A 19,132-nucleotide genomic window follows, 5' to 3' on the forward strand; every position below is an offset into this window, starting at 1 on the left:
GGCATTTACCATATATTGCCTTAATTTTACAGTTATATTTCCATATGTCCACATCTTATTTTTAGAACTGGGTTATAAATTCCTTGCCATCAAAGTCCGTTTTATATTTTTGTGTATCCCCTTGAATGCTTATCATCACATCATGTACAAAATAGGCACTCGAATATTTTGTTGGTTGTGGTGACGAAGGCAACACATGTTTAGCCTAGAACAGAGAAGCCTGGGGGCAGGGCATGGTGGCATTTTTCAAATGTTTAAGATTTATAAATTTTCATATATTTCAAATATATTAGGATTTTCATGTGGAAAAAGAATGTCTTATTGCAATGGTTAAAGATGAAGGAAACAATGAATTGAGCTTCTGAACACTATCTATTTATTAAAAGCAATAGATACCAATTACATAGCTTGGCACTGGACCTTGAATACAGGGGGAGATAGATTTTTATGCGTTCAAAGAAAACAATTAACAGGATATAAACCAGGATACAAGATTAGGTTATCTGATTTATAATTGGAAGAAAGAATAAGGACATTCCAAGTTGGGAGGGGGAGAGTGAATAGGTACAATTCCCTGAAATCAGGAAAAGAGATATCCCACTGCCCGAAGAGTCTATATGCAATCAAGAGAACATGGAAACTAACTGATTGTCCAGTATGGAGCCATTTCCAGATAAGACCTATGGGTTGCTAGAGATGTATAACTGTGAGGAAAAAAACCCTCCTTGCATCAATCTTTGGATCCTATTGGGTTTCTGGTCAGCACAATTCAGGCTCTTGTTTAAGAGTCTCTCAGCAACAGGTAGAAGTGGCCCAGCTTCCCAGGTACTAAGGACTAGGTTCAAACAATGTACTGAAATTTTCTCACAATTCCCTTAATTGAATAAAATTTTCTCACAGGACAGAAATTGGACTAGACCCATAACAGAAAAGAAAGGCAACTGAGCTAGAACCAGAACTCAGTCTCAAGATGGAGTCAGTGTGGTTCATTCAATTCCCAACAATTATCTCATTATTTACTTGTTCCCAGTGGGCAGAATTAGAAGCATTGGGTGAATATTTCAAGGAGATAGATTTCAACTTCATGTAGGGGGAAAGCTTCCTCACAGTTAGTAATGCTCAAAATGGAAATGGGTTGTCTCAGAAGGAGTAAATTCCTTTCAATCTAGAGGAGGCTGAATGACTCATTGAGGATATTGGAGATGAGATTCACGACTGGGGAAAGAGTTGGACATCATTGCTTTTGGTTGAAAATTTGGGAATTTCTGCTTAATTTATTTTCATTACTTTTAGGATGCTTGGTTTCCTGTTGATTCTAATGACATTTAAAATCAGAACTGCTTTTTGGCCCTCAGTCAAGTTTTCAATTAATCAATAAACATTTACAACTGAGTGAAAATTACATAGGATTATAGAATCATAGGTCTAGACCTGAAAGGGATTGAGACAGTTCTACTCCAAACTCCCCAGTTTATGTATGTAGACACTGAAGTCAGTGGAGGTTAAATGAGCTTCCCAAAGTCACATTTCCCAAGGTCCCATGTGTGATTTGAACCCCAACCTTTCGAATCTAGTCAATGATCTTTGCCTTATGCTAAGCCCTCTAAGTCAGCTCTGAGTAGTGGTGGTCTCTATAGCAATAGGTGGTGTCTGTGTTATATCATCCATGAATCACATCAGAGGCAATGGCCTTGAGTAATAGTAACCAGTGCCCATGCCCAGCCATCCCACTGATCTTCTATTGACCTACCATCAGGCCATCAACTAGCCAAATAAACCAACCAGCCTAAAGGGACCCATGTGAAACACAGTGATTGGGAGAGTAACGAGAATAGTCAGTGAAATACTAACACAGTTAGCTATTAAACCTATTTTTTTAATCAATGATATAGGCAAGCTCTCCATCCTAGATGCAGATGTCACTCCTAATAACACTTTGTATTGATTAAGTGCCTTTCACCTGAAAGGGCATCAGAGTAACCTCACAAGACCTTGATGAAGCAGGCATTAATATTCCCATTTTACAAATGGAAAAAATGGTATTCTCTGATCAGTGATGTGGAAGTATACCAGGTCATCATGCCGATTTCCAGTACTAGGAGATCCGGTCTTCTCTCTCCTCTCTACTAGACAGTAAGGAGTCTGATCAGAGGTAAATAAACATTGAACTATCAATAGTTCACAATCTGTGACTTGGACAGGCTCAGCTCCCAAGTGAGGTAGTTTAGAAGTAAAACAATTAACCCAAACCACCTAAGATATGGGTGGGGCATTGTGGGATATAGTTTGAAATGCTCTTGGTTCATGTCTCCTCTGTCTTATCAGAACCATGGCAGGTGGTCAGAGTCCCAACTTCCACTAGCATGGTCATCAAAGGAGAAGTCAGGCAAGGCCAAGGGGGATTGCCCCCTGGAAGCCTTGGAGACCATGTCTAGTTCTCAGTCTTATTGGAGCACTGGGTTCTTTAGGAAAAGGTTCAGCTTTTGGGCCACAGAGTCCAAGTCATTTTTGCTGGAATATTGAAACATGTTGGTATTCTTGACGAAAAAGTGTTTCAGGTAGCTCTGGTTCACACACTTGTACAGTTTCCGGACCAACCGCAAGAAGGCTTTTTTGAAGATACTCCAGTCTTTGGAACGTGGATACTTTTCACAAGTCCAAAACAATATAGTCTGTAGAAAGGAGAAGGGACCAAAAATACTCATGAATTATAGAATGGAAGACATCTATTGGAAGTTCTGAAGACACAAGGTACAGAGGCCATAGTTGTCATATCCATAAATTCATTCAGCAAGTATTTGAAAGCATCTATTATGAACAAGGCACTGGAGACACAAAGATGAAATGAGACCACTCCTGCCTCAGAGAGATTATGTTATACTGGAGACTCATCAGGCTCACAAGTCAATAGAAAGTATGCACACCATAGTAAGAGAAGGTCATTTCAAGAGAGAGGCAATACTAATTACTGGAGAAGATCCCCAATGACCTCGTGCAGGTTAGGAGGTAGCACCTGACCTGGGTTTGGAGGAAGTTTGAAGTAAGGCATTACAGATATGGGGGGGATATTCCTTGCAATGGGAGATGAACTTTATGTGTGGGCAACAACTCTCAGGTCATTCTGACTGGAACAGAGAATGGGAAGCAATAGGAAATGAGACTGAAAAGGAGGGTGGGGATAAGATTGCTTAAAATGCTCTTGAATGACAGGGTAGATTTTTTTTTTTTCAAATTAAAATTCTTAGGGACTCAAGGTTGAAAAAGCTTGATTAATAAAAAGGCAACAGAGAGTGAGAAAGTAAAGATCTAACCTGAACCCATAAAACCATTTCAAGTTATATTTTCAAGGACCAAGTCTGTGGGCTAGGAAATAGGTTAAGTATTCACAGGGGACCTTGTTATGATTGTTATCACTGGAATAGAGAAAGAGGCCTAAAATGCACAAAAGTGATTCTTGAAGGAAAACATGACAGAGGAAAGGAAGTCTACTGAAAGGATGCTGTGGTTATAAACACAATATATGCCCTAAAAGCCTCTGAGCCTCCATTAAAGGAACATTTCCATTATGGGCCAAAAACTTTTGTAGGCATGAAACCACCAAACATAGATGGAGTCTTAGTTCAATAGACTCTAAGTTCCTTAATTTTCAACTCCCCATCTCAACATAGATAATTAACAAGTGCTTGTCAATTGATTGATTAGTTTTCTGTCTGTGGGCCTATAAATAAATCCTATCTTCTCCTAAACCACTGGACCTTCTGTGGTCAAGAATAAAAACCAAAGCTAATGAAACCAAAGCTACCTCATCTGGGATGGCAGAGTCTACTAGGCTTTTGAGGCCTGTTAAAGTTATAGAGATTCACTAAATGTGACATAGTCAAACAGTTATATACTGGACCAGAAATTGAGACAGAGGGATATGAGAAAGATATTGTCAAATGAGATGTTGAGTTGGGTTGGTGATGAGGTAGGTGGCACAGTCAGTAAAAATCCTTAAAAGTGAATTGGAATCAGAATGTGCTGATGGTATTATATGGGTGTGGGCAGAGCTTCAGATGATAATAACAGCACTTTTTAATATCTCCTATGGCCCTAGTTGTCTGTTTGATGCATATATGCATTAATTTAGAAGTCTCTGGTCACTGAACATGGGAAAGGGACAATATATCCCCAAACTGAGTTTTGGGGGGGATATGGTAAACCTGTAGGGATCATACCAAGTGAAATCCTAGCAAGGTTTCTGTGCTTCCCTGATAGGGGGCTGAGATAAATCTCAGAATCTGAACATTGGAAGAGATGTCAGCGGCTATCTGGTTCAACTCATTCCTGATTGATAAGTCTTTTACAGTAATACCAGCAAGTGGTTATCCAGCTGATGGATAACTGTTGAAAACCTTCGATGAGGGGAAACTCATTACCCATTATGCTCTTGGACAACTGTAATTTTCAGGAAAAATTTTCCTTGGAGTCAACTAATACTTGCCCCTCTACAATTTCCTTCACTTATTGTTTCTAGTTCTACCTTCTGGGACCGAGTAGAACAAGATTAATGTGTGTGTGTGTGTGGAGGGGGGCGGGGGAGGGGATGAATTAATTGCATTTATATCCCAGAGAGTTGCCTGCTTGGGGAAATGAAATGGTAAAGTAACTTGCTCTAGCTCATTCAGCCAGTTTGTGTCCCAGGTAGGATTTGAACCTGGGTCTTCCTGGCTCTCTCTCCATTTCACCACATTGCTTCTTCCTCCTTGCAACCCTGTAAATATTTGAAGCAAGCTAATATGTCTTCCGTAATTCTTTCCTTTTCTAGGTCCCAAAACCCCAGTTGTCCTATGGAGACCATGATGCCTCCCTTTTTGAATTCATTATCCCACCATAGGTCTTGTGTGTAATTTTTACAGTATCATAGATTTAGAGCTGATCTGAAAGAGCTCTGAGAGGTCTTCCAGACCTACTACCTTCATTGTACTGATAAGAAAACCAATGCTTAGAAGTTCACACAATTAGGAAGTATCTGAGATAGCCTTTGAACCTATATCTTCCTGACATCAATTCCAGCATTTTATCTAATATACCAATCTGTTAATTCTTGAGTGGTAATGGGTCTTCATAGGGAACAAATTAGAAAATTCCTGAGGAGAGGGATCATTGAATCTTAGCTAAGCAAGCCCAACTAGTCTAATAGTTTCATAGAAGACTGTCCCCCCCTCCCACCCCCCACTCTTCCTGACTTCTCCAAAACCCTTGTCTGGCACATATACCTGGAGATGCTGGGATGTGATGACAGGTCTATTTCCGGGACACCAAACATCCTCTTTCATTTGTCTCAGGACCTGGTAACATATCTTTCGGCAGCCACCATCATCATCTATCCCCTCCATCAGCATAAACTCAGCTCGGTCAAAACTCAACTGCCAGTGGTAACTAGAGCGAGCCATCAGGTTAAACCCGAATGACTGCAGGGTGACAGAAATAGGAAAAATGCAATCACCTGAATGAGAAACCCATCTCTAGGATGGTAAGGAAATTTCAGAATGGGAAAAGAGAACCAAGAGGGATTTTTCTATCTTGTCTAAGAGATCAAAGGGTAAGCAATGTGAATGTCAGGGCATGTTACTGTATACTGAAAGTCTAGAAATAGGGATGATGATTTTGTTGATATAGGAAACTCAGATAAGGAAACTCTCTTTACCAGTGCATGTAGAAGCACTTTCTCTGTAATTTGTAATCTGAAATAGCTGCCTGGGGTACTGAGAAGCTAAGTGATTTGCCCAACATCACACAGCAAATCTGTGTCAGAGGACAGAAGCGAACCTGTATCCTAGCTCCAAGGCCAGTTTTCTAATCATTATGTCATTCTGACTCTTCTATTTTAAAGGAACCCCCAGAATTTTCCCTTCTTGAAAGGGAAGCTAACAGGAGGGACCTGAGGTTCATGGGATATTTATCATTTTCCTCTGAATACTGTGCATTCAGTCCTTTGGTATTCCTTCTTTACATGGCAAATCAGAACTCTCCTTCAGGTAATCACTTGTGTTTTTTTTTTTAATAGTAACCCATTCTCTAGTTAGCTCTATAGAGGCCATTCCCACCCTAGCCCTTGGTACTTTTAAATTTTGGTAGTCATTTTATTTTTTACTTTCAGTTCCAAATTCTCTTCCTCCCTCTATTAGCTTTTTCATCCATTGAGAAGGCAAGAACTATGATACTCATTATTCATATTAAGTCATGCAAAATATTTTCTGACATTATGCTGTGTGAAAAAATGCTTCAGTTTAGGGGTGGCTAAATCTTCAAAGAAACTATCTCTTTGTAAAAACTAATTCAAGTTAATTGGTTAAATGTAACTGGGGTTGGGGCGGCCAGGTAGCACAGCAAGTAAGAGCACCGGCTCCAGTGTTGAGAAGACCTGGAGATTGAATCCTGGGCTCAGTCACTTAGCACCCAGCCAGAAACACCTGGCCGTGTAACCTTGAGCAAGTTACTTAACCCCAATTGCTTAGGGGCAGCCAGGTAGCTCAGCCAGTAAGAGCACCAGTTCCAGTGTCGGGATGACCTGGATCAAATCCGGGCTCAGATACTCAGCACCACACCCAGAAATAACTGGCTGTGTAACCTTGAGCAAGTTACTTAACCCCGATTGCTTTTAAAAAAAAATGCCTCAATCTACAGTCATAAGTTCCTGGTACCTTAACATATTCTACTTTCTCCCGAGAAGGCCAGCGTGAGAACCATCGAGGCCACCGAGCTTTGTCACACCATCGGTTGCGAATTTCCACCACGGGAATCAGCTCTACCTCCACCTGAAATTCTGATGTCTCCACCATCAATCGAACACAGGGGCCAGTACTGTCTAATATGCTGATTTCACCTGTTGGGAAATCCCAGAGCAATTTGTTAAAAAGAGAAAATCTTGCTTAAAGCAACAGAGACAGAACTGGCACTGATATTCCTGACAATAGGTGGAGTAGTTTTCAGTGTTAGCAACAGGGAAGGGCATTTAGGGGTTAGACACAAATGACAAAGAAATTCCAGGTAAATATTTCTCTAAGCATTACCCAAAGAACTCTGCTTTTTACAAACCTGTAGAGCAGTGATTCTTAACCTGGTGGCCATGGACTTGTTTTGTTGTTTTTTAAAAATGTATTTTGATAATTGTATTTCTTTTTTTTTTTTTTTGCCTTTTGGAGGGCAATTGGGTTTAAGTAACTTGCCCAAGGTTACATGGCTAGTTTTTCTTGGTGTGGGTGTTAAGTGTCTGAGGCCGGAACCGAACTCAGGTCCTCCTGACTCCAGGGCCAGCACTTTACTCACTGTGCCACCTAGCCGCCCCTCTGATAACTGTATTTCAATGTAATCAATCCCTTTGCAATCCTGTGTATTCTATTTTATGCATTTAAAAACATTATTCTGCACACAGTTTAGTACAAAAGAAAACCAACAAAGAAGCAAAGAAAAGCTGAGTGGTTTGGAAAAGAATGTGTAGCATTTATTATACTATTATTTTTATTATTATATTATATTTTATTATATATTATATTATATAATAATATCATATAATATTATTATAATATATTTTACATATTATATAATATTACATATTATTATTTTATTATTATATTATATTAATAGACATTGAATAGAAATTTATTGTTTTATATTGAATCCTCTCATGCTCTGCTGTGTGCGTGGGATTTTTCTTTATTCATTTTGTATTTAAGTTTAAAAGAAAAAAAAATTACAAAAAATAAATTCTTCTCCAAAAGTGGGGGTTATAGGTTCACTAGACTGCCAAAGGGCTCCATGACATAAAAAAGGTTAAGAATCTTTGCTTGAGAGATACTTTGGAGTAATTGAAAGTGTTGTACTTCAAGGAAGTAAGAGTCAAAAGATCTGACTCTGATGCTTCATTTTACTACCTGTGGCAAATTACTTCATCTTCTCAAAGCCTCAGTTTCCACGATAACATTAATATTTGTACAACCAATATCCCAGGGTTGTTGTGAGGAAAGTGCTTTGTAAAACTTAAACCTTTGCAAATCTATAGAAACATAAGTTACCATCAACAATAATAATTTGTTGGTAATTCCATATGCTTTCCTTACTACGCTATGTTTATTAGTCATGCTATCTGTTTTCTAATGTTCAAAGCCCTCCATAATCGTTCTCCCATTCCCTATCTTTTTTGTCTCCTTCCATTTCACTCCCCACCACACACTCTTTGACCCAGTGACAGTGGTCCCCTGACTATTCTATGCATAAAACCCTGTATCTCTGGGATCTGAGCATTTTCTCTGATTGTCCATGCCTGGAATACTCTCCCTTCTCAACTCTGTCTCTTGTTCTTTGTTTATGTTGAAATGTTTAAGTTTATTTTTTGTAAAAAAAAAAGAGGAAAAATAAAACTAAAAAGAGAGAGAGCTAGAAGTAACCTAGAAGGCTCAATTTGTATCTTAACAGAAATTTCCCCTACAGCATATCCTAACCAATGGTCAACCTGCCTTTGCCTTAAGATATCAAGTGAGGGGGACATCATTGTCTCACCCCTCACCCCCAGGGAGCCCATTCCACTTTTGGGTGGCTCTCAGTAGGAACTTTCCTTTACATTAAACTTGAAATCTGTCTGCCTAAAAATTCCACTCTTCATTCCTTCCTCTTCCCTCTGAGGCTAAGTATATTCAAGATGGTGCAGTGTATAGCGTGCTGGACTTGGAGTCAGGAAGACTCAAGTTTGAATCTTACCTCAGACATTTATGAGTTGTTTGACCCAACAAATCACTTAATCCCTCTGTACCTCAGTTTCCTCATATGTAAAATGGGGTAATAGCATCTACTTCCAAGGGTTGTAGTGAGGATTAAATGAAATAACTTAATGTAAAGTATTTTGCAAACCTTAAAGCACTAAGAATATACTAGCTAATGTAACAGTAAGTGATAACTTGAGAGTCTATCATTGCCAGTCTCATTGACGCCATACTTCCTCATGGTTACCCTTAGGGCCCTAAGGGCAGTGGAGACAGCAGGAACAAGATGAGATGGAACCATGCTTTTTTGCCTTAGCAGTATAAATTTCTCCTTTGGAGAAGGGGGTGGCTCAGAAGGGAGGAAAGAGGGCTGATGACAAAGACTTCATCCCTCCCTTCCTAGAGAGGCCATAAGGCATTGGGAGGACCAAATGCCACTCGGAATGGAACCACTTCTCTAGTTCTTTCACAACTTCCAGTATCTATGTAGTATCTCTATCACATTGACAGACATTGCTTTATTTATCCTGATTACAGCAATCTGAAATACACATGGGTCATGGTGGAAGGAAATGAAGGATGACTAGAGATGTTACTGCCTCATTTTCTAGGAAGAAAAGAGGCAGAACAATTATGATTAGATTGAGATCTAGAAGTGACTCGAAGGCCATCTAGTTAAATCTCCTAAATTTTTATAAAGGCAAACTATGAGTGCAAGGAAGCTTGTCCAAGGTCATATAGCTATTAAATGATAGAACTGACATTCAGATCAAGCTCTTCTGACTCCAGATCTTTCCAACCCTTCCAACTTTACATTTGTCATCTTTGCACAGCTATTTCTGGAATATTCCTTCTTCACCTCTGCCTTTTAGAATCCATAGTTTCCTTCCGTGCTCAACTCAAGCATCCCCTCACACATGAAACCTTTTTTTTTTTTTAGTAAAAGATATTGATTTACTAGAAAAATTTTCGATAATATAAATCAAAGCAATAGAGAGGAGATAAACCGGAGATAATTAACAGAGGGAAGAAACTAACATTATAGAGTCAACTCATTTCTTCTTAAAATAAGAGCACTGTTATAAAGCAATTCAAAAAGTGAAATGATTTTTCACAATTATCTTTTTTTTAAAAAGATAACACATTAACATTCTTTTCCTTCCAGTATAACTTTTTTCATGATAATAATAATATTTATATAGTTCACCATATAACACTTAATATGTGTCAGGCAATGTGCTAATTACTTGACAATTAATATTTCGTTTGCTCCTCACAACAACCCTGCAAGGTAGGTGCTGTTATGATTCCCATTTTACAGATGAGGAAATTGAGGCAGACAAAGGTTAAGTAACTTGCCTAGGATCACATAGTTAGTAGGTGTCTGAGGCCTGATTTTAACTCAGGTATTTCTGACTTCAGCCTCTAGCTTCTGTGAAGTCTTCCCTAATCATCTGAGCTACAAGGGAAAAAAAGAAGCTTTTCTTGCTCATCCCCACTTACTAGTGTTTTCTTCCTACAAATTGCCTTGTATATTATTTTTTTAATATTTCTTTATGTATATGTTGTCTCTCCTGATAGAATATAAACCCCTTTAGGATTAGGGATATTGTTTTTTTTTGTGTTTATATCCCTAGCGACTGCACAGTAGCTAGCATGCCAAGTGAATTGCATTATGTTTTGTTGACATAAAGACAAAACAAAACAAAAAGCAAACACATCAAAAAAAAAAAACATCAAAAACAAAACAAAGAAAAAAACCCCAATGCCTGCTTTCAAGGAACTCGCAATCTAATAGGGGCACAGCATGCTAACAGCTATGTACAAACAAGCAATAAAACAAGAGATAAACCAAAGTCATTAACAGAGGGAAGAAACTAACATTAAAGGGAATCAGGAAAGGCTTCTTGAAGATGATGAGGTTTTTAACTGAAACTTGAAGGAAGTTAGCTAAGCCAGGAAATATAGATGAGGAGGTAGAACCTTCCAAGGGAGGGAGGACCCCCAGTAAAAATTCATGGAGTCAGGAGATCAAATGCCTTGTGAGAGAAACAAGGAGGCCAGTGTCACTGCATTACAAGGGACAGGGCAGGGGGAAGAGTAAGGCCTGCGAAGACTGGAAAGGTAGGAAGACATTGGGTTATGAAGGGCTTAGAAAGCCAAAGAGGATTTTACAGTTGATCTTGGAGTTAACAGGGATTCTCTGGAGTTGATTGAATGGGAGTGGGGTGGAGTGGAGAGGCAGCCTGACTTTTGCTTAAGGAAAAGCAGATTGACGGCTGAGTAGAATTACAGGTGCTTAATAAATGTTTGTAGGTTGATGGATTTTCACTGTACTATAATAAATTATTCTGATAAATAAGTGGACCCCAAACTCCTAAATCTACTTTGTTCTCTTTTGTCTTTAAAGACATAAATGCACTTTTTTTTTCTCACATAAAGATCACATTTTCTTGAATCAGTGTCTATTTACCTTCCTTGGAAAAGTCAAAATGACAAATTTGACAAAGATTAACATAACATTCATATACGCCTAAGTACATGAGAAAGGCTGGCTGACTGGCTCAGTCCATAATTTAGGTAATTCTTTGGGAAGCCCTGGATGAACTTTATCTTGTCCTGATGATAGAAGTATCACTCTTTCTTTTTTTTTTTTTTTTCAAAAAAAAAATTTTTTTTTTTTTTTGCTTTTTGGAGGGCAACTGGGGTTAAGTGACTTGCCCAAGGTTACATGGTTAGTTTTTGGGTTAAGTGTCTGAGGCCAGATTTGAACTCAGGTCCTCCTGACTCCAGGACTGGTGCTCTATTCACTATGCCACCTAGCCGCCCCTCTCCATGTATTCTTTATTGCAGTGTGACTTGGGAGCACTCAGCTGGACATACCAGCATCTGACCATTTAACAAAGACTAGGGGATTGTTATGGATTTTTTAAGGGGTGGAGGGTTAGGGGAATAGTTCCCATTTTGAACCCTTGTAACCTTCACTATCACTCCCTCAAATCAAAGGTCTCAAATTTACTTTCATTTAATCATTATCTGCTATCTCCCTGCCTAGCCCCAAACCAATTCAATTAAAAAGCAACCACTGATTAAATAAATGCCTTCTAGATGTCAGGAACTATTAGACACTGGATATACAAAGTTCAAAGGCCAGTTCTAGAACTCAAAGATCTTACCTTTCTCATGGGATAGGGGAGTATGCACTCTAATAAACAGCTGAAGGATAATGGAAGGTAATTTGAGGAAGAGAGTGCTAGCACCCAATGGGATCAAGGAAGGCTCCACAAAGGAGTTGGCCCCTTGTAAAAGGTGTCAGCTGAGAATGAACTTAGAACAAAGACAAAAGTTTTGAATGGGAGAAATGAGAAGGGAACATAGGATCACAGATCTAAAGCTAGAATAGACATCAGAGATATTTATATATACATATATATACAATATATATGCACATATGTTACATATATATGTGTATATGTATATATGCGTGTGAGTATATATACATATGTACACACATGTGTGTGAGTATATATACATATGTACATACATATGTGTGTATATATATTTGTATATATACAACTGGTACTTCGGAAGGTTGTAGTTGTGAATTTGGTAACTTCAATTTATTTTACCCATTGGCTTCATTGTACAGATGGGGTAGCTGAGGCCCAGGAAGTTTGCCCAAAGTCACAGAAGTAGGCAGTATCAAAGGCAGGATTTGAAGCCAGAGTCCTCTGAATCCCAAACGAATGCTTTTCCCATTGTACCAGGGAGCTCACTACAGAAATAGTGAAACACCTGTATGAACACAGCAGGATGGAAGATGGGATGTTAAAATGGGGAAAGAGCTAATAGCCCAGTTTGGCTGTAGAAGAGAGAGTTAGTTGGTGAATGGTGGTAGTATGGAGTAAAGCTGGGAAGTTGGGTAGGAACCAGATAGGAGCAGGTCTCAAGCAATATGTTGAAGAGTCTGTGTTATATCTTAGAAGTAATGGTGAACAAAGTTTCTTGAGCAAGGCACTGACATGAGAGACTTATGCTTCAGGAAGATTACTCTGAATTGGAAAAGGGAGAAACAGGAAGAAGGGAGACTTTTGAGGAAACTATTATATTAGTTTAGATAGAGGGAGGGGACGTTCTTTATCTATTTTGGTGGAATGTGAATGGAGAAAAGAGGACAGACCCATGAGATGTAATGGAAGTAGAATACACATGACATGATTGTGTAATTCTTTGGGGATTGTGAAGCAGAGGAAAAAGTCAAGGATTACTCCTACATTATAAACCTGGGTGACTAAAAGAACTATGGTGTCCTTACAAACATCTTTAACTCCTTCAGCAGTCCCTCATAGTACATGGTTCGGGATTTAGGGGGTTGAGTAGGGAATATGATGCGTTCTTTTGGACATACTGAGTTTGTGATGTTCATTAGGCAGTTTGTAGTTCAAGATTATAGTTCAATAGAGAGGGCTAAACATAGAAACTTGGGAGTCATCTGCATTGAGAATTATTAAATCCAGTGGAGATAATAACATTAAGGAAAAGAGTGGGGAGAAAGAAGAGTGTTGGTCCCAGGATAGAACACTCAGGGATATTCACACTAAGTGGGAAGGAGACTTAATTATCCAGGACACTTGACCCACCAAGCATAATTTTTTTTTAACAAGCTATATCTATAGAATATTTTCTAAGAAGGGTCCAAAATAATAATAGCTAATCTTACTTCTCACATTTTAAAATTCTATCAGAAACACACATTTAAATTAAAAAACAACTCAACAAGCACTTATCTCACAATAAGGTAGGTTTTTCCAAGTATTATCACCCTCAGTTTCCAAACAAAGACATGGAGATGTCGAGATATGAAATGCTTTGTGGATTAAGTGACTAACAAGAGTTAGAATTCTGACTTGAGCCAAGTCTTCTGAGTCCAAATCTTAGGCTCTTTTCACCAAGGTAAGCTAATTAATCAACTCCCTTTTGAAGGCTTATTCTATGAATGGTCACTCAGAGCTCAACATAAATATTTCTCCAATTGGTGAGTTCCACCTAAACAGTATTAAGTCAAGCTTTAGTGTAGATATTAAGACTTCTGTTTTTTGCTAAACAGTGGTAAGCTACTGAGTTGGAAGAATGACTTGGAGGAGGTGTGATAATATAATATTCACAAGGCCTTCCTTTGAAGGACTGATATTTCTGTGGGAAGGCAGCTAGGTAGCACAGTGAATAGAGTGATGAGTTTGAAATCAGGAAGACTCATCTTCCTGAGTTAAAATCTGGCCTCAGACTTTTACTAGCAGTGTGCCCCTGGGCAAGTCACTTAACCCTGTTTGCCTCAGTTTCCCCATCTGAAAAATGAGCTGAAGAAGGAAATGGAAAACCACTCCAGTATTTTTGCAAAAAGAAAAAAAAACAAATGGGATCACAAAAAGATGCAACTGAAAAGCAAACATTTCTGTGGGAATCTCTGAATGTTTGAGGCTGTGAGTTTAATTCAGTTTTCTGTAATAAAGCAAATAATTGTTGAGGACTGAGTTTTCATGAACCAAAAAGACAAAGTACTAGTGACTTGCTTCTTCACATTAGACTCCTGGTCACAATAGGGAAGAAAACAGAAGAGATCCAATCTCTGCTTGAATACTTCTGGGGACGAGGGACTTACTATCTATAAAGGCATTCCACTGAAGTTTTCAATAGCTCCAATTATTAGGGAGGTCTTTATTCTAACCAACCTAAATCTACCTCCTTATAACTTCTACCTATTGGTCTCCTTTCTGTACTCTGAAGTCCTGAAAGACACGCCTAATATGTTTTACCCTTCAGATATTTGAAAACACCCCATTTCTCCTTCATTACCCCCAAGCCCAGGTCACTCTACTCCAAACTAAACATCCTTAGCAAGTTCAACAGTTTCTCACAGGACAGGGTTTTGAGTCTCCTAAACCATTCCAATTTGCTATATCTCTTCTTGAAATGTAACTCCCCAGTCCAATCTGTTCACTTACCAATCTCTGAAAGATTTGTCTTTTACTAGATTGGTCCTTATCTTTCTATAAGTAGGATAAGAGACCAAGACCTTCGAAAGACAATGGGACACCTATGGTGTAAGAGGGCTTGTGTAGAGGAAACATTCCTTTATCGATACAGGCAGTAAAAAAGATATTCTTTATCCTTATCACACAAATTAACTTGGTAGGAATGGCACATTATACTGTTATTAAATAATATCACCTAACAATTTTGATTCCTTTGAAGAGTCTAGGCAGAGATTTGCTATTTTATTATATCACACACACATATACAGATGTATATATTAAGCTTCTGAGTTTTTGTTACCGTCCATGACACAGTGTCAAATAATGGAGAGAGCACCAGATTTGGAGTCAGGAGAGTATATGATGCTATTGAAAACTACAACTTATCTTGGCCTCAGTTTCCTCATCTGTAAAATAACTTTAATGCTCTAAGTCCCTGGGGAAACTTATCCATTCATCTGTGGAATCTTTGAAACTCCCACCCTAGGATTCAAAGACTAAATAAGGGAGAAAAAAAATCCCATTTATCCCATTATATCTAGTTGGACTAAATTGCATTTCATCATCATATTTCATCCAGTTATCTCTACCTAAAGTAGGGGTGGGGAAGCTGCCACACATGTGAGACCCTCTAGGTCCTTCAAATGTGAGGTTTAGATTCAGTCAAAGGGCTGTACTTGAGGACCTAGGGGGTCACATGAGGACTTGAGGTCGAAGGCTCTCCACCCCTGACCTAGACCATTCTGCCGTATGCCTCCACTCACAATATACCATCTCCACTCACTTCCTATCCAGTAATCATCAGTTCACAGTACCTTTGCTTCCAAGAAAGGACTGGTCAACTGATTACCCTTTGGATCAGTTCTCCATCTCTGTGATTTACCAGGCTAAGACTCCTTTCTCTAGATAGTATTTCTCTATTTGTGATGATTTACTTGATTAAAATATAAGTTACTTAAGTGCAGAGATTATCTTTTTTATTTATATTTTTTAGCACTCTCGGCACAGTGACTGGCACAAAGCAAATTCTTAATAAATATTTTTTCCTTCCTTCCTTCCCTCCCTCCTTCCCTTCCTTCTTCCCTCCCTCCTTCTCTTCCTTCTTCCTTCCCTCCTTCCTTCCTTCTTCCCCTCCTTCCTTCCTTCTTCCCTTCCTTCCTTCCTTCCTTCCTTCCTTCCTTCCTTCCTTCCTTCCTTCCTTCCCTTCTAGCTCTAATATACTATGTTTCTAAATAGTCCTGCATAGACTAAATCCTGTTGAGGGAAAGTTGAACTATTTCAGATGATGACATTTAAGGAGTGAAACACTGTGGCTCTCTGTAGCAATAAGGCAAACCTTTATAAGCAAGAGAACTTAGAAAAAGGAGCACTGGATAAAGAGGCAGAGAGGAGCTAGATTCCAATCACGGCTCTATTAATGCTTATTTGAGCTTGGACCCTAACTAATAGCTAACTTTTTTGCACATTCTGTTTGCAAAGTGCTTTACATTTATTATCTTATTTGAGCTTCACAACAACCCTGTGGGATTCTTGCTATTATTTTTCCTATTCTATAGATGGGGAAACTGGGACTGAGAGGAGTTAAGTGACTTACCCAGGGTCACCCAGGTCCTAAGTGTCAGAGGAAGAAATCTAAACCCAGTCTTCCTGACTCAAAGTCTGGCTCTCTGCCCACTATACTCCATTGATCCCCTCATGTTAATTAAACCTCTTAGCCTCAGTTTTCTCATCAATAATAAGAATGGATTGCACTAGATGACCACTAAGGTTATCTGAAGCTCAGAAATCTCAAATTCCAAGATCAAACTCAGCGAATTTCTCCTGCATGCTTCTAGACTCACCAGAGAGGTTACAGGATGTAATTGAATCTTCCACCAGCTTCATGAACACTTCAACAACCTTAGCTGGCATGATGTCTCCATCCATTGTCACATCCGTTTCATGCCACTGCCGCAGAGTCTTCAAAAACTGATCTACCTCCAGCCATTGGTATATTTCTTCAGGATCTCGAATAGGAGAGAAGAGCCTAGAGCCACTCACGGAATAATACCTCCATCGTCGGGTCTGGTCCTTTTTATACCCAAGCAGTCCTTTTATTGGGACTGTCATGACAAAAAGGGTGGGTGCCAAAACCTAGGCAAAGCGGAATATAAGTATTAACTTGGTGTTTTTGTAATAATAATAGCTAGCTTCTGCATGGTGCTTTGCGTTTTATATTATTATATCCTTCCAACCCCTCTGGGAGGGAGCGAAGTATATTATTATCCCCACTTTACAGATGTAGAAACCAATCAGATGTATTAAGTGACTTGCCATAGGTCACATTGTCAGGAAGTGTCTGAGGTAGTATATGAATGCAAGTGTTCCTGACTCCAGGTCCAGCTGTCTGCCCACTATGCCACTTAGCTGCCTCATGTACGTAATCATGTATACATAGTATATGTGGTATCCCCCAATAGAATGGAAACACCTTGAAGGAAGGGACAATTTCACTACTGTGTTTGTAACTCTAGTACCTGGCACAGGGCAGAGTAAATAGGAGCTAAATAAATGTTGTTGAAATTAGTTAAACTAAATTCACTGACCTGGGATGGAAAAGAACTTTTCTAGTGAACATACAACAAGAAGGAGGAAAATAATATCTTGGTTAAACCAGTTAAGTTTAGCAGAAATTTGGTTCAGTGCCTTCCAGTGCCAGTTCATGATTTCTCCTTCTGGTTTCCCATAGCAGTGTTTGTACCTGTCCAATCCATTTATTGCATTATTTTGAATTATGGTTGCTTAGACTCTAAGTGTCCTGAAAAGAGGATTGGATCATTTATCTGTGCGCTGTTTTCAGGACCTAACATGATACTCTGATTAATAAATGTTGATTTGAATTAGAATGTATTATCAAGAATGGTCTGAAAGAGTGACTAACCATGAGAATGAATGATGCTTTCCTCTCTCATCCCTTACTTTTCTCCCAGGGTTTCATGATTATAAACCTGTCTTGGAACACAGTTTGACTGAGTCAAAGGTTGTTACCATAGTAGCCATAGGGTACACATTTCAGTTAAATGTTTTATAAAAAAAACATAATATTGAGTTTCAATACAATGTAACCTAATTACTTTAATATTAATTTATTTCAATGCATGGTATTTCCTAAGAGAGGAAACCTGATGTAGCAGATAGATGGTCGGATTAGGAGTCAGAAAGACCTGGGTTCAAGGTCTTATGGACATCTACACATTCTGGCTGTTTGACCAAGGGAAAGTCATTAAAATTTTTAGTGCCCCAGGCATTTCTGTGAATCTTAAAGAGGCAACCTTGAAGAGGTAGTTTCCAAACACTGAACTTGGGAGTTCAAATATTACCTCAAATACTTAGTAGCTATCTAATTCTGGACATACCACTTGTGTTTCAGCTTTTTAATCTGTAAAAAGAAAGGATTGGCCTAAGGAAGTCATTGATAAGAAGAAAGTTTCCATAAATATAAAAATATTTAATGTAGAAATGTTTGTGGTAATAAAGAATTTGAAACAAAGTAGATGCCCATCAATTGGGGAGTGGTTAGACTAATTGTGGCACATCAATGGAATATTACTGTGATAAAAGACATGAAATGTGTGATTAATACAGAGAAGTACAGAAAGAGCTATATGAACTGATGCAGAATGAAGTAAGCAGAACCAAGAAAACAAAAGACACAGTAAGCGCAACAATTTCAATGGAATGACTGATGAATCAAAGTGAATGGAATAAAGTTATAAATATTCAAGTGGGACTTAAATGAACAGATACTAGAGGATACTCCCATCCATCCCAACCTGTCGCTTTGTGCAGGTGTGAGGTCCACAGATTTTACAAATTGAACACATTTTCGGACTACTTCACTGTATTGATCAGTGGTGCTGACTTTTTTTTCCCCTCTGAAAACTATAGTTTGTTAAATGGGATGGCTCTCTAGGAGGAGGAGGGGCAAGGATATTTGGGAAGACTATGGTGATAGAAAAACATAAGATATCAATAGAAACTTATTTTTAAAAGGGGATTGTATTCTATGACTTCTAAGGCTCCTTCTAGGTCTAAATTTGTTTCCCTATTATCCTTTAATTGGTACAACAGTTGCTTCTCTCAATTGAGAGGGAATCGTCCTCATGAGGAACTCCATTGAGAAAAAACAAAGTATCCTAACACTTTTTCAGTCTCTCCCTCTAAATCTGAATGGGTTCTATGCTCATTCATTCTCCTTTTCTTTTCCTCATGTGATTGAAGCTAATATGTTCTCATCTTCTGTTTCTACCTTTTCCCCATTATTTCATAAAGTTCTTTGCCATGTTTCTCTGCATTAATTACACTTGTTCACAATGTTAT

At 38.6% G+C, this 19,132-nt stretch overlaps 1 protein-coding gene across 4 annotated transcripts in view; it reads right to left on the reverse strand.

Moving 5' to 3' along the window:
- Nucleotides 1–364: 364 nt before the first annotated feature.
- Nucleotides 365–19,132, reverse strand: part of MAB21L3 (mab-21 like 3) — a 36,837-nt gene continuing 18,069 nt past the window's right edge. For 3 of the 4 annotated variants that reach the window (XM_069090265.1, XM_069090264.1, XM_069090262.1), the window contains 4 exons: nucleotides 16,615–16,906; nucleotides 6,687–6,868; nucleotides 5,259–5,453; nucleotides 365–2,672 (listed from right to left, as the gene is read on the reverse strand). In XM_069090265.1, coding sequence (XP_068946366.1) covers nucleotides 2,445–2,672; nucleotides 5,259–5,453; nucleotides 6,687–6,868; nucleotides 16,615–16,882 — 873 coding nt within the window. In that variant the 5' untranslated portion in view covers nucleotides 16,883–16,906 and the 3' untranslated portion in view covers nucleotides 365–2,444. The remainder of the gene's footprint in view (nucleotides 2,673–5,258; nucleotides 5,454–6,686; nucleotides 6,869–16,614; nucleotides 16,907–19,132) is intronic. The other variant, XM_069090263.1, reaches the window with a different exon arrangement.

This window comes from Petaurus breviceps, unplaced genomic scaffold (assembly GCF_028583685.1).
Source record: "Petaurus breviceps papuanus isolate PSGF00001 unplaced genomic scaffold, PetGlider_PUasm1.0 186, whole genome shotgun sequence".
Classification (NCBI taxonomy): Eukaryota; Metazoa; Chordata; class Mammalia; order Diprotodontia; family Petauridae; genus Petaurus; species Petaurus breviceps.